The sequence below is a fragment of the Oreochromis niloticus genome, linkage group LG2, assembly GCF_001858045.2.
Source record: "Oreochromis niloticus isolate F11D_XX linkage group LG2, O_niloticus_UMD_NMBU, whole genome shotgun sequence".
Classification (NCBI taxonomy): domain Eukaryota; kingdom Metazoa; phylum Chordata; class Actinopteri; order Cichliformes; family Cichlidae; genus Oreochromis; species Oreochromis niloticus.
In genome coordinates, this window is record NC_031966.2 from 25,341,039 (window position 1) to 25,360,366 (window position 19,328).

Here is a 19,328-nt window from a genome sequence, read left to right on the forward strand (position 1 = left end):
AAATGAAACAATTCATATATTAATATGTAGTTACATACATGTTTACATATCCCAGCAAACCGAGTCTAGCTCACATGTCATCCACGTACAGGTACTCTCTGCCGACCGCTGCCTGTACCGCTACCAGCTTTGGCTGCTGTGGGCGCCAGTTTTGATTGGCTATTGGGGTGGTTTTTGACGCAGAGACCTGGCAACCCGTTCCGGTTGCTCCACAGTCAGCAAAATGGCGACTTCCCTAGGCTCCAACACTTACAACAGACAGAACTGGGAAGACGCGGTACGTTTTATCGGGGTTATATGTTACCGAGTGGTTCCAGTGACTGATGTTAAGTTACATTTTATGAGTAAATATAATCGGGAAACACGCTAGCTTTTTACTAAACTATTCAGTTCTCTTGGTAGTTAGCCTTCCGCTAGCTAGCGGTAGCTAGTTGTAGAAGCGTGGCTGCTAGCTTCAATAGCTCACCTGTATACATCGTTGCTTACGATATTTTACGTTAGTTCATGAAACGTACCTGTTTCCGCTGGATCCAACTAGAGCATATTTTTAGGTTGTAGTAAAAACAACAGCGACTGAGCTCACAGCTATCATTGCTAACGTAATTTAATCCTGGGCTGTGTGATAGTTAACTGGCTACACCTATGAAGGCCAGCACTAGCAGGCTAACAATGCTAAAACGATGGTAGGCGGGTGAAAGTTTGCTTATATAAATGAATATAAGAAACCGAAAAAGCCACACAGTCCGGGGTGGCACCACTGTTTTGTAAAGTCGCATAAGCAAAGTGACATTGAAAAACCAAACCTTCTTGTTAGGCAGGTTTGACAGCGGTGTTGTGAAAATGTTAGAGAAAATTTAGTCTATAAAAATAGTCTTTACACTGCTGGGCACTATTTCAACAGTGATTGTTATATAAGGTCACAAATAGACCAGTCCTTAATTACTTATAAAGGAAACACAAAACATGTTTGTGACCTACCTAAAGATTATTTACCCTATAAGGCAACAAATCACTTTCCCTAATTGAGCTATGACACCACAGGACATTTATCCAATGTTAGTTTTGTTAAGACACTAGACTAAACTTTGCAACCCTAGATTATGTAGATGACGCTTCAGCCATAAGATCTGCTTATATTTAGATGTTTGGCTGATGCTGTCTGGGAGACGGATTAGGGCAAGGCCGTTTTCAGCACCCAGCACTCGGACTGAAACAGCATCCTTTAACAGATGGCAAAATAGGACCCATAGCGCTCCCTGTATTCACTCTTACCTGTACGTGTGCCAAGGTGCTCACAGCAGAAGGAAGGTGAAGCAGAGATGGAGAGCCAAGTTGGTCTGTTGAATAACTTAATTCAAGGGATTGTTGGATAAACCGGATTACAGTGCTTGATTTTCACAGTTCTTCTTTCTCCTCAGGATTTTCCGATTTTGTGTCAGACATGTTTAGGAGAAAATCCTTACATTCGTATGGTGAGTGAGTATCCCTGTGTCTTCATAGCAAATTCAAGACTGTTTTAACACTTTGTGTAGTGTTAATATCAGCAAATGTGCAAGTCCAAATATGTTCATGCTTTGTTTTACAGACCAAGGAAAAATATGGGAAAGAATGCAAGGTATGGTTTTTTTTCTTTCTTTCGTGTTAACTGTTTAAATTATAAATTGCCCACAGTATACAGGCCTGTTTGATGCATGTACAATGACAATAAAGAACTATTCTATTCTAATACGTTGCTCTCCGCCTATCAGATCTGTGCTCGGCCCTTTACCGTGTTCCGATGGTGTCCAGGAACACGTATGCGTTTCAAGAAGACAGAAGTCTGTCAGACCTGCAGTAAAATGAAAAATGTTTGTCAGACATGTCTGCTGGACCTGGAGTATGGTGAGTCTCTCGGACCAGCTCCTCTGGGTTTTGTCGCTGTGCAGATTTCATGAGCCCCTCATTTATGTAGTTCTGAGCGTAACCCTCCTGCCATCTCTTGTGTTTGACAGGTTTGCCTATCCAAGTCCGAGACACTGGACTCTCCGTTAAAGATGAGGTTCCTCGGTCAGATGTGAATAAAGAGTACTACACACAGAACATGGAGAGAGAGGTAAAAAAAAAAAAAAAAAAAAAAGCTCCTTTCTCATGACTGCAGTATGCTTGCACAGTGATAACAGTATTTACTGGTCCAATGTCTGATCCAATGTTTTTTAAGCAAACATAAGAGAGAGATTTTCCATCCATCATGCCTCTCTGGACTTTTTTGTTTACAGATAGCCAATTCCGATGGCACTCGGCCAGTGGGCCAGCTTGGTAAGGCTCCAAGTTCTAGTGATATGTTGCTGAAGTTGGCTCGGACCACACCATATTACAAGAGGAACCGGCCACACATCTGCTCCTTCTGGGTGAAGGGAGAGTGTAAGAGAGGGGAGGAATGTCCCTACAGGTGAGTGCCATGATGCTAGTCTCCATGGAGCCGATTGTTTCTTTCTTTTAATATCACCTCACATATATTAAGACATCGCTATGGGTTAGTTGAAGTGTCATATTATATTTATTGTTTTTCGGTTGCCCTCTTTACACAGGCACGAGAAGCCCACAGATCCTGATGACCCTCTAGCAGACCAAAACATAAAGGATCGTTACTATGGCATCAATGACCCAGTGGCTGACAAGTTGCTAAAGCGGGCTTCAACTATGCCCCGACTGGACCCACCAGAGGACAAATCCATCACCACTCTCTACATCGGGGGGTTGGGAGACACTGTTACAGATGGAGACCTCAAGTAAGCATTTCTGCTTCATAATGACCTCTTTTACAGCTTGCTGTGATAATTTATTGTTATGCCTCGATACCCGGGACAGCCGTGGCTGGAGGCATTGTGTTTTTGGCTGTCTGTTCATCCATCTGTTCCATTCCTATCTTATCTCTCTCATCTCTATTTAAATGTGGCACAAACAAAGATGAGCTGGTTAGAATAATACAAAATACAAATGTCTAATTATACTAAAATGATCATAGCGTATGTATCTTTGTATGCTCCTTATCGCCTCCAACACAAGTGTAGCAATCTTGATGAAACTTTGTATAAACATTGCCTAGGGCACTGTGAGTGCCAACATTTGTATGGCCTATAGGAGTATTTTATAGAAATCCCACAGTCGTTTATTGTTGTACATTTGACAGTTCAATTGAGCGGTGCAGTGTCAGAATAGAATGTTGTCACAATATAATGTATCATAGCATTACACTGTAATGATCGTAGCATATGTACATTTGTTCCTTCTCCGCGATGCATAGCAAGGGCGTTTGCCAGTAATACAAAATGCTGATGGGATGTTCTACGAGAGCAATTTGCTGACTGTTACTCAAAGAAATAATTCAGGAAAAGAAGAAGAGATTGTGGTCATATGTCACGTTTGGTCAGATTCTAAATTGGTGACACTAATCTTTCGTGCCTGCCTAATAAACTCTTCTAAAGCTTCCGCTACATGTATTATTAGGCTAGACAGCTGTTGTTGCCAGCTAGAGGGTTACAGCCACAAGCGGATATTGTTATTTCTACTTACTTTGTAAATTTTGCTGTGTTGCAATATTTTTATTTCACTATTTTGTGTATGATGATCTCTTATCTGTGTCATTGCAGGAGTCACTTCTACCAGTTTGGTGAAATCCGAACCATTACCATAGTCCAAAGGCAGCAGTGCGCTTTCATCCAGTTTGCCACGCGGCAGTCGGCTGAAACGGCTGCTGAAAAGTCCTTCAACAAACTCATTATTAACGGACGAAGACTCACCGTCAAGTGGGGAAGGTAAGAATCCGATCAAAAGTTAAACATTGTCCAGCTTTGTGAATATTAAGAGCAACACCAGAAGGTAATGAATCCATTAAAGAGGGCTCATAACAATGTGCATTACAAAACATCATTTTGCAATTTGATTCTTTTAAGCTTAACCCCCATAAACCCCCATCAAGGAGAGCCATTTAGGTGAAGATGTAAATTTTAAAAGTGATCATTTGCCATGTTTAAAGGTAACGCCCTGACACAATGCTCGACTCAAAATGTAAATGTAGAAAGAGTTTAATCAAATTATGCAAGGCATGAGGCTTAAAATTGTTTCTCCTGGATGGTGAATGTTGCAGTATCATTAGTCATTGTCTGACTTGTGCTGTGTGCCCATTTAGGTCCCAGGCAGCAAGAGGAAAGGAGGGAATCAAAGATGGTGTCAGTGAGATGGGTACCAGACTTGATCCTGTGCCTGGACTGCCTGGAGGTGAGTCTGGGGAAGTTGGAGTTTGAGGATGTGTGTGTCTGTGTGTCTGTGTGTGTGCATGCTTCAGGGCTGCTGCTGTCTGAAATTTTAAGAACATTTAGAGTTGGTCTTGTGACGCTGAGCATTTGTGGTAGATGTATGGGCAAGGTTTCAGCTGTGCTTGATTCAGAGTTGAAAATGTTCCTTATTTATCTTATACTGATTTATTCAGTTCATCATCTGTCCCAAACCAGTCGTTTTAGCTTCTCTCCCTTAAACCTTCAGTTCTGTACTGTTGGGGGGCCTCACTGGTGGGGAATAGAGTCACTGCAGAGGGGGAAAAAAAGCTGAGTGAATGTGACTTTTGGAGTAAAGTCTACCATTCCTTTTTTTTCAGTGTTTCAAGGTAGTTGCACTCTAGAGCACAAATAAGATTGTGTGCAGCTCCACACAACCTTGGAGGAAGGTGCCACATTTGCAGATTTCATGTGAAATCAAGTGGAACGGACACTTCATCTGCTGTGACTGCGTATGTGCTGCAGCTCAGGTTCAGCTGTCAGTCACAGAGAGCAGAGGAGAAAGAGAGCCGTGGCACACTGTTTGATGTCTACATCTAATTCTTATTTGTTGTTTTACAAACTCTCAATTAATATGAAATCTGTGCACGTAGAATTGGGCTAATTTGGCAAAATCAGACATAAAAAACATCTTGCTGCCCTGTTGCCGTTTCCTGTTTAGTTTCTAAAACTTTGCTCTTTTTTGCACTAGCTCTGCCCCCACCGCCAGCTCTGGATGAAGAGCCTCCTGCCAACTACTTCAACCTTGACCCCAGCTCCTCTCCTGCTGTCATGAACATTGGATTACCCCCACCTCCAGGCATCAATCCACCTCCTCCAGGTAAAATTATGACTTATTAATGTGTAATTTATAGTATAGTTTATGAAAATAAAATTTTAAAAAGCCATCAGTCTTGGTTTAGTCCGTTACATAGGTGTACACAGTTTGTAATTGTAGATACGTAGCATGTTTATTTTCTTTACTCCCTTAGGCTTTGGCCCTCCGATGTTTCACCACATGGGTCCCATGGCCCCGCCTATGCCTCCTCCAATGAGCATGAGACCTCCAGGTCAAATCCACTACCCTTCTCAGGATCCTCAGCGCATGGGTGCCCATGCTGCACACGGCGCACGTCATGGCGATTAGCGGTTAGAGGGAGGTCATGCTGTTATTAGATGTCGCTCTTCTCCTTGTGTTCAACTTGGTCAGGACACATTGCAAACCGGCGGTGAACCCGAAGGCAACGTCTGTGAGCAGGACATCGCATAGAAAACAGTTGGGTTTTTTGTTTTGTTTTTTTAAATACTCCACCTGCAGAGCAGTGAATGATGTGAACAAGCACCATCTGTGTCTGGGGAGACGACAACCAGGATCTTGCAAGTTGTCAAAAAGTAGCCAAAACGGCATCTGAACACAGGAGCTTAATGTTTTAAAAGACTTTAAACACAAGAGTGCTGACCACACGTTTCAAAGCCTCCTGTGGTAGGAACCATTGTGTGTATATATGAAAATGTTTTTCCTTAGGTTAAACTTGTATTTGTCACATTGTGTGTAGTATAACATGGAGTTAGATTCTAAGCAGACACCTGTTAATTTCAGTTGACTTTTTTTATTTGACATCATCTGAGTATCCCACAGCATAATGACTTACTTTATTGTAAGGCTTTCTTTGAATATTGTTTTCATTTGTCATTAAAACGGCTAACTTTTTCCATCCATCGTCTCTGTGTGCATTATTCATCATTACTTGAATAACAGCGTATGCCAGCTTCTGATTAATAGAGAAGATGTAAAGCTGCAGAGTGAAAGGAAAGGAGAGGGCGGGCAGGCATTGAGACACTGATGGGATCAGATACTGCTCGAGGTGACAAACAGGAACAATAGGTAGGACTGATCAGCCTGTGGCAGCATTGTCCTGGATTTGACTGAGTGTGTAATGAACTTGGGAGTTCGCCTCAGCTCATCAATCCACTCAGCAGTAGAAAACCACTTTGTATATCATGCGGGGGTACTTTTTTCTTCTTCTCCCCTGTGGTGCTTTAGGATTAACAGAGGGTTCATTTTTGTAGGAGGAGAGGAGCGAGCATAGGCCAGCGTTTCAGTCTTTAGCTTCTTTTAGTCTGTCAGCTTGTCTTCATAGTTCATTAGATTCAGGGCAGTAATCGGTTCCCCATCCCCTGGGTGCTCTGTTGAAGTTGGGGCGACGGCACATGCGGTCCAGTGCGATGCCAGGAAGTTGCTGGGTTTCTACAGCTTCAAAGCTGATCACCGGGATCACCCGTTTGCTTGCCACAGCGCCCCCAAATGGCATTGGAGATCTGAGAAACAAGAGTCCTTACTGGTTAAGTAAACACTTTATGGTGGAACATTACCTAGAAGTGTTAGCTTACACTCCTCCCCATAAAGGGGGTGTCTTTCACATGATACCTAATATGAATTTGGACGTCCCTGCTCTCGACAGAAGGCTCTGTTAACGGTTAAAAAAAACCCTAACAGGCATTGGGGGTGAACTTGACCTCCTTTACTCACACTGCTGCTCTCACTGTTAGAGTTCAGATTTAATTAAGCCTTCATAATAACTGTAAGTGTGTAAAAAGATCCTTCCACATTGGCTTCAGTTTCAACCTGGCTGTCAGAATTTATTTATCTGACAGCTTCAAGTGAGTTAAGCCAGTTTGTCTTACATATATTCTCCGTTTGTCCGTCTGCCCAAGCGTAACCTTTGTCCTGCCCTCGCTTGTGTGATGCAATTCCTTGTGTGTCATGAGAAACGTGATTCTCTTTCGTGTGCTGGTTTGTCCTGTGGGGCCATTTAAAAGCTTGCAACCCCTCAGTAGATCGTTTTTCAAGAGCCAGTGTTCAAAATAGCCATCACAGATACGTCACTCCTAAGGAAGTGCAAGCCAGACACTGGATTAATTTTCAAACCATGGAAACATGGAGCGGAGCCGAGGGGAAGATATGACAATGATGGATAAGGTGGTGAGGTCATCTGTGGGACTATTTGTAGAACTGTGGACTTCTAAGAGACTAAGATTTACCACTTTGTGATTTATTTGGTGTGGAAGGGCAGATTTACCTGTTGAAGCACCTGTAGTTGGAAGGCTGTAGTCTTTGTTTGGGCTGGGGCAGCTGAGTATTGAGGGTGTTCAGGAGCTCCTCATTGTCTCCCAAAGCTTCCATCCACGGTGAGCAGTAGGATTTGGGGATTACCGTTGTGTTGAACTTCTCACGAGGAATTTCCTTCAGAGGGCCGGAATACCCTGACATGAGCAAAAATGTAGTATCAGCGGCTAAAAATAACACACTGCTTTGGGCAAAGAGAAAAGTTTGACTTCAGTTTTGAGTTTGTGCTAAATTCTATGTAAATGGGCTCAACTAAAAAAACTCAAAACCCACTAGATAAAAATCATAAAAGCTCTCCTTATTAAAGCAGACACAGATCTAATATGAATATGTTTGATATCACCCCTGTCAATAGGAAATAGGAACTACAGTAATTAGATCTCAGTGTGAATCCCTGATAATAAACAGTGCTTATCTCACTGTCAGTCAGAGTGTAAGCGGTGCCTTCTGTCGGGCCAAATACACAACAGCACTCGGCAAAGATGCTCACACTTAATTGCTTTCTACAAACTGCCAGCTCTCCTGGCACCAATAACAATAAAACAAATCCATGTGCCCAATGCATTTCCAAAACAAAGGTGAGCATTTGCAAACCAGAGTGTGCTACAATGCCCATGCATTGCTCAAGCGTTTCCTCTATCCAGGCACTGGCATTGCAACGAGCAAGTCTCATGGCTTGTGCTTTTGGCAGTCCTTGGCAATCCTTTCATTGTCATGTATTACCTGGAGCCAGGACATCAGGACTGCCCTTCTTTGCTACAGTCTTCTGAAGGTTCATGACCAGGCTATGCTTACCAGGGATGGAGAAAGCCTGGTTCTCTTTTCCTGCCTGCACCTCTTGGATGACTTGCTGGGTAGGAATGGGCTCTGCATGAACCTATGAAAGATACTGGGTTAATTTACTTACTTTCCTAACAAGGTTCCTTGTTGTCATGTCGATATGGCAGTAATTCCTCATGATGTGAGGTAGAGTGGCCTCTTGCTGTACTACAAATACACTGCACAAGGGCCAAGAAAATGCTTTTTCGCTATTAATTGTAACTGTTTGAGCCATCCAGCACACTAAGCTGTTACAAGAGTGCATACACATGAGAAACAGTTTCCTAATCTCTCACTTTCTTACATTACTGGTGTTGGCAGCGCTCTCTACTGTGAATCTCTCAGCCCTCTTCTGTCTCTCCTGAAACATGCGAGAACCCCGATTAGAAAGAAGGTTGAGCTCCTCCATCATCACGTCTTTTGGAACGCTGATCTTCTTCCCCAGGTTCAGACCTTGTGCAAAACACGATACACAAAGAGATCCTCACGTTTTAAAAACTGATTACACGTGGCATTTTTAAGTTACAGGTCATACTACAGAAAATGACTTGTTTCAAGATTTTGTGCAGTGAGGCAGCGTGGATCTGACCCTCCATAAATACTTTTAGCTGCTGGTGCTAATTAATGATGGCAGCAACTTGCAGACATTTGGAAGGAGAAGGGCAGTAACAACAGGCTATTAAGGACCTTTGGCAAATCATAAAGTCCCCTCTGGTCCTCTTATTTCTGTCAACATTAAACAGCTGAGAGGGACTTATATATAAAAGTAAAAGCATGGGAAGCCTCACTTAGTTGGTATCCTCAGAGCTTTTGCTCAGGGTCTCTTCTTGTGTGATATCCCGGCACTGTGGAGGGTCTCAAATAGCCTCAAGGTGATGTCAAGAGGTGTGTAATGTCTGTTGTGGTCCAAGGTTGCATGGGTAACCGGGCATATAAATAGGCTCTTTGGATGAAAGACTTGTGTAAGAGCGGCTCTCTTACTTGCACATGATAAGTGTTCGGGGAAGTTTGGGCATGTGCCATCCTGGAGGAGCTGTCTTTGATCAGCTTGTGTAAAATTCAGTGGTGGGAGTCACATTTTGCTGAGTTTAGGAGACTTAGTTTCAAAGCGTAGCTGGCGGCCAAAACTGGAAAACAAACAGTGCAAATGGGATGGTCCCCGCTGGAATGTGCAGAGAATTTCAACAGCACTTTGGCCTTCCGGGGATTTCGGTATACTACAGTTCATTTCTCTCCAGGCAGTGGGCTAGCATGTGCTGATGTTTGGCTCAGTTTAATCTGTTGGTCCCAGATATGCTATATGTCACACGGGACATGGGCTCATATCCACACAAGTTATTTTATGGAATATGAGGAACTGTGATCCTGCATGAGGAAGTTAGGAGCGGAAGAGAAGTATGTGAGGGTGATACAGGACCTGCATGAGAACAGTGAGAGATTGGTGAAGTGTGTGGTAGGAGTGACAGAAGGGTTCAAGGTGGGAGTGGGATTACTTTCAGCCCCTTCCTTTTTGCAATTATTGATGGACGGGCTGACAAATGAGATCGGACACAAGTTTTTGTGGACTATGATGTTTGCAGAAGACATTATGATCTGTAGTGAGAATAACAAACAGATGGGAGAGAGCCTGGAGACGTGGAGGTATGCTCTGGAGAGAAGAGGAATGAAAGTCAGTAGAAGCAAGACAGAAATCATGAGTGTGAATGAGAGGGACAGAGGTGGAAAGGTGAAGATGCAAGAAGTGTATGGTGTCTCTGACAAAAAGACAGAAGGTGGTGAAGATGAAGACCAGGATTTACAAGATTAGAAATGAGTTGTGTAGAAGAGGGATAGTGGATAAATGATGCTGAACATAGCGCCACGAGAAAAAAAACACACACAGAGAAGATGGATGTAGTGAAGGAGGACATGCAGAGAGCCTCTGTGAGAGATAATGGGATAAAGGTAGATGATCTAAAGGGGCCAACTAAAAGAAGACGTAGACTAACATGCATAACTGCACTGAAACTAATATGCAAATGTTTTGTACACATATGTCAGTTCTATTTCCTGATGTCCTGACATAGGCAGTAATAAAACAAAGTATCTAAAATACACTTACCTCCCCTGACTTCCTTAGACAGACCCTTAGTCTGCAACATCCTCTGCTTAGTCATGTGATTCATGCCTGACTGCATCATCATTCACAGCTTCCTCTAAGGAACACATACATTTTCATCATCAGTAAAAGGGCTAATGTGTATTGTATTTTTTTCCATTTAACATAAACACAGAATTTGTTTTTAACTCTAAATCATTTTTACTGCTTCTGATTTAGTGACATTTTATAATTATATATTAATTATATATATATAAAACTTAGCTTAGCAACGCAACAAAGTATCTGAAGAAAAATGTTTGGATTCTGTGTAAAATGTAAGATATATAGATTGCAAAAAATGACAAAAGATCGAAACCCAATTTCTTAAACAAGAAACTGAAGATTAATCCATACTGAATATGTTAAGTAGAGAATTATCTCTTGGTCAGATGAATTATAAACTTCTTGCACAAATTCCCTGCATCCTGTGGACTAAAAAAGAAAGGGACTATCCAGCTTAGAGCTGGAAAGCACCTACCTGCTATATGTCTGTGAAGGTACCTGCTATGTGCAGAGACTATCCATATTATGCAAATCTGGAGAGGCATTACTGATGCTGAACTTTATACACAGGCGCCGGAACAACATACAGTTGGGTTCATAAATATGTGGACAATGACACAGTGCTTGTAGCTGTGTCTCTGTACATCAGAATAGATTTGAAATCACACACTCAAGATGTGATTGAAGTGCAAGTGTTAAACTTTAATTCAAGGGGTTCTATAAAAGTATGGCATTAACTCTCAAGGAATCGCAGCCAATTTTATAAACAGTCCTCAAAAATAATTGGGCAAAGTAACAAACATTTAAATGTGAGGACTGTCTATTTTAAGAAAGTACCAGTTGTACCGATTTGGCTACTTTTAAAGTTTTTGCTGTCTCTTGATAGATTTGTTCAGATATTTCAGCCCGATGAAGGCCTCCATCTCCTGCGCTGACATCACTTTGGACCTGACAATATAATCACAGTGAAAAGCTGCTAAATGTAACTTCAACACTTGGAATCAGTTTCAGATCTTTTGCCATGGAATAACAACGGAGGCAGACCTCACTTGGCCAGTTACTTATGATCCTCTGAAAATGTGGGACTGTGGTTAAAAACGCCTGTGATTCCCAAAGAGTTCATGTATTTTTTTTAAACCCCTCAAATTAAGGCCTAAAGGCTACACTATAGTCACATGACTGTTTGATCATAAATCCACTGTGGTGGTGTACTGAGGCAAAATTACAATAAGGGAAGGTCTTAATTATTTTACCAAAACTAAACCATATTCATAAGATCATGACTGTAAAGTTAAAGAGTCTGAGCTCTAAACTTGGATGCCTGCAGTCCGGGCCTGTCAGTCACTGAGAGCATTTGGTGCACCATGAAACCCAAATTATGACAAGGGAGACCGCAAACCGTTAAGTAGCTGAAATCGTATATCAAGTGAGAACAAGAAAATAATAAACTTGGTCAATAAAGTCTTCAAACCCTTCCAGGCTGTCGCTTGAAGTAGAAAAAAAACAGTATAAAAAACAGTTTTTGTCAAAACAAAGTTAAAAATTAATAAAATCATGTCAGTGTTTACATTTAATCTGCACTCATTTCACACACATATAGTCACTGATGATTTGCACTGCATCACCATGCTCTTTTTTAAAAAGGTGTCCCAACTTTCTTGGAAAAAAAGTTTCTGATTCTGTAGATTTCTTTATTTTCGTACACACGTACTTATAACCTCATGGGTCTAAACAAACGGGCAGATTACTTCTTTACAATGAAAATAAAAATATTCACTTAGCTGTTCAGTCATGCTTCTGATAAACAGTCATTTATGAATCCAGTGTCTTATGTCACTCCTTCTTTGGATCATACAAAGGTCTGCACTCCCCTTATTTTAGTCCTTACCTGCTTCCCTTGCTTCTGCTGCCTGCCTGTTTGCCGGGTGTTGGAGCTGGTTGGGGTGTTTGTGTGGTTTGTTCTTTTACTGTTGCTGGGATGCTTCCACGCTCCACTCTGACACTCCTCAGCACAGAGGGAGCAGTCTGTATAAAACTCATCCCAAGATGCCTCCAGTGCTTACCTCACTGAGTTTATTTTAGCAGAGGGGTAAGAGGGCGAGGATGGATCGAGGCAGTATTTGAGGAGGAGGGGTGGCACTAGCGATTTAGGGAAAGGGACGAGCACAAAGATTTACATCCTGACCTCAAGCTTCAGTGATGATAAAAATCGGATCCCTTCAGCGTGTGTGTTTGATGACAGCAGCTGTCCAGACACTTGCGCACTGAGGCCAAGCACCCAGCCTCCCCCGTTGCAAACTTGGACACTAGAACGCAGTTTTGGAGAAAGAGCTTTAGGACTGATCCGAGGTTGTGACTCTGAATCTAGTTTGGTTGTTCTTTGAGTTTCTAAAGGTGGGAGACCTTTAACTGAGTTATTTGGCAGTGTAAATGATCACAGTAAGCAACCATGCAATACTTTTACTATCTGGATTTAATTTATTTGTTGGTTTACCAACTGCAGAGAAACTCCAATAGTGACTTCTGCATAAATACTTTTTGCGCTGCACAATGCGTAATGACCTTTAACTTCATTTTTGGATGCCCTTTTTGAACTCAAGTTAATTTTATCATGCAGTTTTTCTTCCCCCCACAAATTGATTCATTGAGCTCAGCAGGAGTCTGGAGGGGGGGAAAACCATTTTCTTTATCCCTGCTGAGATTGGATATCGATTTCGCACCTGCCCTGCTCCACAATACCACTATCTCCCAGTGGGAAGCCTCCCAGCCTGAAAGAAAATGTGAAGTCATCCCGAGTCACAGAAAATCAGCTGCAAACAAACAATAAAAGCTGAAGAGTTTCTGCCCATTAAAGGTTTATTTAAGAGTGTTTGTTTAGTAGAAAAAGCAATTTTGCTTTTTTTAAAGAAAAAAAAACCCCATGAAGGTTTAAACATTAAAAGAAAAAATAAATCTGCTTTGTGTGGTTCAGTCACATGTCGGGAACAGTGAAAACATTTCATAACTCTAGTCTACTCTGAGGTAGCTAAAATAATAAATAAATAACACACACATACACATTCAGATTTTGTGCATTGATAATTTTATTGCAAAGAAGAGGATGACAAAATGAAGGCAGAAGTTTCATCTGTGCTCGAGAGGATTCTTCCGCAGGGAGTTTATGTCACATCGAGAGGTGCACAGCCACCAGGCACTGACAGCTGACACAAGAACAAAAGAGTCCCATTCAGACTTAAGGGTTTGTGCAATTAGGGCGCCTTTATAATCGTTTGCCCCGCTGGCCTTCAGATGAATCCTTACTGGCAGAGTGAAGAGCTGGAGAAAGCAAAGGCAGCAGTAAAAGTACACGTCTTTTTATAGCTTCCTGCTAAAAGCTAAATGCATTAATATTCAGCTTGCAGCGCTGAAAAAGTCATCATTCTGAACTTTTCTTATCGCTTGCAGGTGCCTTGGGGAGGACTGTTGCAAGTCAATCAGCTGGGGAGGCGTCTTGCTATATAGTGCTAGTCAGTCTGAGCTTCAATCCAGTGAGAAATAATGTATGGGCTTCTGTGTGAGAGTCATGACTTCATCAAGGAGTCGTACGGAGACGATGTGTGGAAGCTGGTCAGAGAGAGCAGATGTCAGGTGGGTGCACTGGCATGGCTTTATACTTTATAGTCATCCATGGACTAATAATATATGTGAGGTCTGTAGTGTGTGACTGTCAACATGATAGCACTTTTGTTCATCGCTCTGTCACTTTTGTCTGAAAGGCCATAGTCAACAGGCCAAAAAAGCTTCTTTGTCTAAGTCAGAGTGTTTGCATTTGCAGGTCTATATTGAGAGTTTTATTCCCTGGATTGCAAAGGCAGCATGTGGCGTGACAGGAACACCCCATAAGGAGCTGATGAACTCCTGGGGTGTCTGCTTCCTCGGTTCTGTTGAGAAATATGGTTATGACAGGATCCTCGAGGTGAGAAAAGATACAGATGACAAAACTGTCACGGCTGTGGAGTGTTATGGTGGGTTCTGTTAGTGGGTGTTACATGAGTGTAATACCGTGCAGCTTCTTCCATATCCAGAGGATATCGGTGGGTTTGGAATAGCTTGTGTAACTGCAATAAAGGACTAATAACACTTACATATAGCTGGGGGACTAAAACATGCACTGTAACTGAAAAATATTCAGAGACAAGCTGAAATAACATCATACATGTTATTTTTATCATGGATAAAATATTCAGCATTAAACATCTTAAATGACTTTGTCCCTGTATGATTACTATATTAAATAAGTCAGAGTAACACGTTACTAAAGGTGTAATTTCTCTGTAATTAAATTGTATTTCACTCTATTTTATAAATTCTTTTGATTTTTCCCCACCTTATGATAGAGATGTAGTAGGGATTTAGAACAGTGATCGTGAAAGGAAGAAAAAAAAGTTAGGCAATTATTTAGCGATGCAACTTTGATGTTATTTGTTTTTTCTTGTAAGCTGGTGAGAACAGTCCTCAGCGGGTTGATATTCATATGATAAAAGGACAATCCATCATGCACATCAACATAGTCAAGATTAAATAAGATAAAAAATAAAGATGTAAAAAGGCAAAATTAATCCACTTCATAAGCCCCGAGAATTACAGCTTACTTATGATGTAAGATGGGGAAATACTGTTTGTTTTTCAGCAAAATTACCATGAAATTCTGCATCACTTAAAACAACCTAGACTGCACTTAAATGCACTTACACTTTAATTTGTTTCCTGAAAAACCTGACTTGTCACCCCCTTATTATAGTGTACCTATCTTAAAGTATTTGTAGCTAAATATAATTACATTGAAATTTTAAATAAAATACAATGAATTTCCAGTTACTTACAAAGGCATTACATGCTTTGTTGCAGGGCACATTATAAAGGGTTTCCAAAACCAGTGTCTCTCCATCCAAGTGCTGTGCCGACACATAAGCGACTTTGTCAATGGCCTTGATAACTTTCACGAATACCTGCTACCCCAAGGCGCAGCCTCTGACCTTCTTCTGCCAGGAGGAGGAGGACTGACCGCAGCGTTGGACTGGGGCAGACAGGAGACATAACAACAGACATAAAAGCTGAAATAGAGACAAGGAAAAGCTGCGTGGTTAATCTCTTTAGAAAGACATTAGATTTTCTTTGTCTGTCCCCTGCAGGAGTAAGCGATAGGGCTGCCTGCACTTTGCTATGCGTCAGCTGAGGCAGATGTGGAAACATTTTTATGACACCTACATCCATGTGGAGGTGCTCAGTGAGCAGATGATTGGGGTCTACTCCCATGTCACCATGAGGTGTGGGAACAGAGAAAAACATAGAAGATTGAGTGGTGGGAAGAACTCCTTATTTTCATTTATTGCTACTCAATACTTTTTTTTCTGCATTTATTTTTGAAGCAACAATTAAGATATAACATAAAAACATGAAATCAGTGATTACTAAATCCTTTCGGCTCACGCCCCGCTGCCTTTTTCTAAAGTTAAGATCTTCATGCTTCTTTCAACATAGGTTTTTTAAAACTTAACTTTAAACTTTTAAAAGAAGCATTCATCTGCATCACTACACAGGCTGAACTTTGATAACTCAGCCTACCGGCACATCATGAAAGAGGATGAGGAAAAGCAGAAAATTTTTCCCATTACCTCTGACTTCTTCTTTGAGGTCTTCCCCTTTAACAGACAGGTAATTATTTTAAATTGCCCCTCTTTATATAACCTCTGGCAGTCTGGAATGAAATGAAGACACACTCACTGATCCTTTAAATGATTTAGGACACGGTGGTGCAAAATGTTGGCTCGAGCCTGGCTGCAGTCTTCCCTGATCTGGATGGAAAGAAGTTCAATGACACCTTCTTGGTGGCTCGCCCCCTTGTGGAGTTCACCCGGAACATGGTGAGAAATTTCAGACAACAACAATGTTCGTGTTAACAGCAAATAAAGTTCAGACTAGAGACTAGTTATATTACAGTGTAGATTTTAAAATATGAGCTATTCAGAATACTCATCTAGTATTGTGCAAACAGATAATCTCCAAACCCAAAAATCTGTTTCAGATCATATCCAAGCAGCCAGCGAAGCGAGATGACCCATCAAAACAAGACTGGAAGCTTGTAAACAGTCACAGTGGTGTGTGTCTGATTTAGAGGACTTGTGGTTTAATCACATATACTGTAGTCAAGCACAAAATAGTGCCTGGCTATTTAAATTTCATTCTTTTAAAGAAGTGGTCAGTTAAACTGTTAAACTGTCTGTTCTTGTGCAAGGGAATGAATATTTCACCTGGAGTGGAATCAAAATTTTTGAGGTCGTGCAGTTGAAGAAATTCAACTCTTTGATGTTTTCATTTGACTGAATTTATTTGACCTGATCCAAGCCCGGCTAAAACACGTTCATGAGTCCCAGTGGTTCAGCTTGTTTATCTGCAGATTCTGACTATGAAAATCTCAGCTGCTCTGCTGACGTACATGTGGAGATCATGGCCTACCAGTCTGTCATCGGAGATGATTATAAAGGTCACGTCCTCTCTGTTATTTGCAAAAACGTATGGCGAGACTCGTCGGGTTCTTCAAAATATTTATATATATTTTCAATACCTCTTTCTTTTCTATTCAACATGAAACTGGAGCCAGCAGAAAGTTCCTGAAGTCCAAAGGCAGCCCAGAACAAAAGCTGAGACAGAGTCAGGCGAGCTTTCTCTCAGTTAGCGCTTCCTATGCCAAGCTGTTGTATCCAGCTTCACTCTGGACACACAGATATAAGGGTATTATCTGTTTTCATCAAACTGCCATCAAGAAAATGAATAAAACTACTTCCCCAAATGTCAAACTACTCTTTTAAAAAATGCTAAATCCATTAAGATGACATTGTTATCACAGTGTGCAAACCATTATCCCCCGCTGAAATGTACTGCTGAGTATCTACAGTTAAAATCTAACCTAAAACACCTCTCTGAATGTTTGCCTTCTCGCCGTTTGATTGCCCCTCTTTTAGGCGGTAACAGTGCTAATGCAACGGAGAGCTGGGGTGATGGGAGCTGCTGCCTCAAACTAAAAGGACAAATGAGATACATGCCAGAGTGGGAGTCCATCATCTTCCTGGGAACCCCTGTATAAAGCCTCACGTTCACCCCCAAAGACACACACATGCACACACACCAAGCACACACACACACCTACACACACAGAAAGAGAACTTTATTAAAAGGCTGCAGTTGAAAAGTAAAACATTCTAAAAAGCAGCAAGAGCTAAAGTGAATTACGAGCGAGAAATAAAAGCCTGGGCAGTGAATCAAATCAGGGGCCCATTCTAACAGCACTTACCATGCATGAAATGAGCTGCTAATTAGCTTGTAATCAGACAGTGCAGCTCTTGTGAGGCTAATGGGAACCCATTTGCAACTGAGAGTGTTTTCCACTGAGTACATTACAAAAACATCTCCCTCCTCTTCTAAAACATTTTGTTTTGCAAGCAAAATGCCCTTATGCCTGTATTGACAAAGCTAGTGAAATATCAAATGCCACACCACACTGCTTACATTATTAATGTTGCAGGAAACTGAAAAAAATAAAATAATAATGCATCCCATGATTACAGTTTTTAAATCCTACAATTTTATAAGTAATGATAGTATAATTTGATTTTATTACACATAACTACCACTATCATTGTTAATTTATGTATTTTTCCACCTCCACTGTCTTTCACTGCTTATGGAGGTTGGAGAGCCTCAATGCGATGTTTAAGACCGGCTTGTACATCAGTGACCTGAGGCTGCACGACTCGACCAGAGACCTGGTGCTGGAGGGAACGCAACAGTGAGAGGAGCTAAAGAGAGCTCTCATACCGGTACTTGGTGCTAAAGTGCAGCTGTATTGCTTGTCAACCTGTATTATGCAAAGTTGCTCTAAAGCCCAGCTTTCAGTCTAGCAGAACCAGTTTACCAACCTTTTGCACAAACTAATACTTTTTCTCTCTTTCTTCCCACTGGGGAAAACCAGGAGCAAAAGCAGTCAAGTAAGCTGGAGGAGAGGATGAAGTTGCTGGACTATGAGATGAAGAAGACTGAAGACCTTCTTTACAGGTTGATGCAGAAAGGAGAGCTGGCTGTGAACACTTAGGCTATTAGAAAATGCTGTTTTTCTACTGTCTGTACCAAGCTAAGCTAACTATTATTGCACACAGGTGGTACTGTCTTTGTACAACATGCTGGGAAAGAAACCTTGAAGGTAATAAAAGGTCATTTGTTTACAAATGTTCTGGTAAAAAATGTGGCTCCATGTCAAAGAAATGTTTTTTCTTGTAGCACAGAAAAAGGCAAGTGATTATATATTACCAGCATAACTTTGATAAATTATATAATGTCTTCGGCGGACTCAGTTTGCCTCATCAATATTAGGATACAGACGCTGCCCTTAAATACTTGCCTTTAATTGGCTCTAATTAACTCTAAAAGAAATTGAGATGAAAGAAAATGGTCCATCTATAATGAAGAGGGGAGTACTGAGGGTAGCTGTCATAACAGCATGATTTGCTGTGGCTGCGCTAGGGAGTGAAGAAGGCCCCGAGACTCTGTGTGCTCTGTGCACTTACTCTAACTCACATGCATGTAGTGAAGCACTTAAAAAAGTCGAATTTTTGTTCATTACATCTCCAATCTAGCATTTACTGAAGCATAAACTGAGCTGTTTATATTGTGAAGAGTTCCCCGACACTTTGTCTCTTTTCTCCCAGGTTGTCCGTGATGTGACCATCCTCTTCAGTGATGCAGGGATTTACTCGCATTTGCAGCCACATCACACTGAGGCAGGTGGTCTCCATGCTCAACACCATGTACACCCTATTTGACACGCTCAGTGTGACACAACACATCTTTAACTTTTTTCTTTCTTATTGTAAAGCACTTTATACCCAAGTGTGTTTGGATAAGAACACTTGTC

General features: G+C 41.4%; 2 protein-coding genes and 1 long non-coding RNA gene across 4 annotated transcripts; 2 read left to right on the forward strand and 1 right to left on the reverse strand.

The window, feature by feature from the left end:
* The first annotated feature begins 124 nt into the window (after positions 1–124).
* Positions 125–6,007, forward strand: rbm22 (RNA binding motif protein 22). Its single transcript, XM_003455214.5, has 11 exons — positions 125–277; positions 1,419–1,472; positions 1,586–1,615; positions 1,749–1,881; positions 1,992–2,092; positions 2,256–2,428; positions 2,568–2,768; positions 3,630–3,794; positions 4,169–4,257; positions 5,005–5,133; positions 5,285–6,007. The coding sequence occupies exons 1-11, from the start codon at positions 224–226 to the stop codon at positions 5,437–5,439; spliced, it is 1,284 nt and encodes a 427-aa protein (XP_003455262.1). The 5' UTR covers positions 125–223; the 3' UTR covers positions 5,440–6,007.
* On the reverse strand, positions 5,786–12,421 carry LOC100709366 (myozenin-2). Of its 2 annotated transcripts, none has more exons than XM_003455184.5 (6): positions 12,270–12,421; positions 10,340–10,433; positions 8,543–8,691; positions 8,143–8,296; positions 7,373–7,556; positions 5,786–6,611 (listed from the first exon to the last, which is right to left on the reverse strand). In XM_003455184.5, exons 2-6 carry the CDS (start codon positions 10,419–10,421, stop codon positions 6,428–6,430), a joined length of 753 nt encoding a protein of 250 aa, XP_003455232.1. In that variant the 5' UTR covers positions 10,422–10,433; positions 12,270–12,421; the 3' UTR covers positions 5,786–6,427. The 2 variants fall into 2 exon arrangements, with proteins under 2 accessions (XP_003455232.1, XP_013133010.1); XM_013277556.2 differs by having other exon boundaries at positions 5,887–6,611; positions 8,215–8,296.
* LOC109203197 (uncharacterized) lies at positions 6,645–19,199 on the forward strand. Its single transcript, XR_003213186.1, has 11 exons — positions 6,645–7,272; positions 13,826–14,008; positions 14,196–14,336; positions 15,269–16,075; positions 16,165–16,284; positions 16,446–17,152; positions 17,383–17,498; positions 18,108–18,237; positions 18,390–18,472; positions 18,574–18,617; positions 19,123–19,199. It is a non-coding gene; the product is annotated as an uncharacterized LOC109203197 (long non-coding RNA).
* The last annotated feature ends 129 nt before the right edge of the window (positions 19,200–19,328 follow it).

Excerpts from the sequence above, each read along its gene's own strand:
- rbm22 (XM_003455214.5), top strand. The coding sequence starts at position 224 with ATGGCGACTTCCCTAGGCTCCAACACTTACAACAGACAGAACTGGGAA. Across the intron at positions 1,616-1,748 it reads AATATGGGAAAGAATGCAAG|ATCTGTGCTCGGCCCTTTAC; the intron begins GTATGGTTTTTT and ends TCCGCCTATCAG. Across the intron at positions 2,093-2,255 it reads CACAGAACATGGAGAGAGAG|ATAGCCAATTCCGATGGCAC; the intron begins GTAAAAAAAAAA and ends TTTTGTTTACAG.
- LOC100709366 (XM_003455184.5), bottom strand. The coding sequence starts at position 10,421 with ATGATGATGCAGTCAGGCATGAATCACATGACTAAGCAGAGGATGTTG. Across the intron at positions 7,557-8,142 it reads TCCTGATGTCCTGGCTCCAG|GGTATTCCGGCCCTCTGAAG; the intron begins GTAATACATGAC and ends TGCTCATGTCAG. Across the intron at positions 6,612-7,372 it reads AACTACAGGTGCTTCAACAG|ATCTCCAATGCCATTTGGGG; the intron begins GTAAATCTGCCC and ends CTTGTTTCTCAG.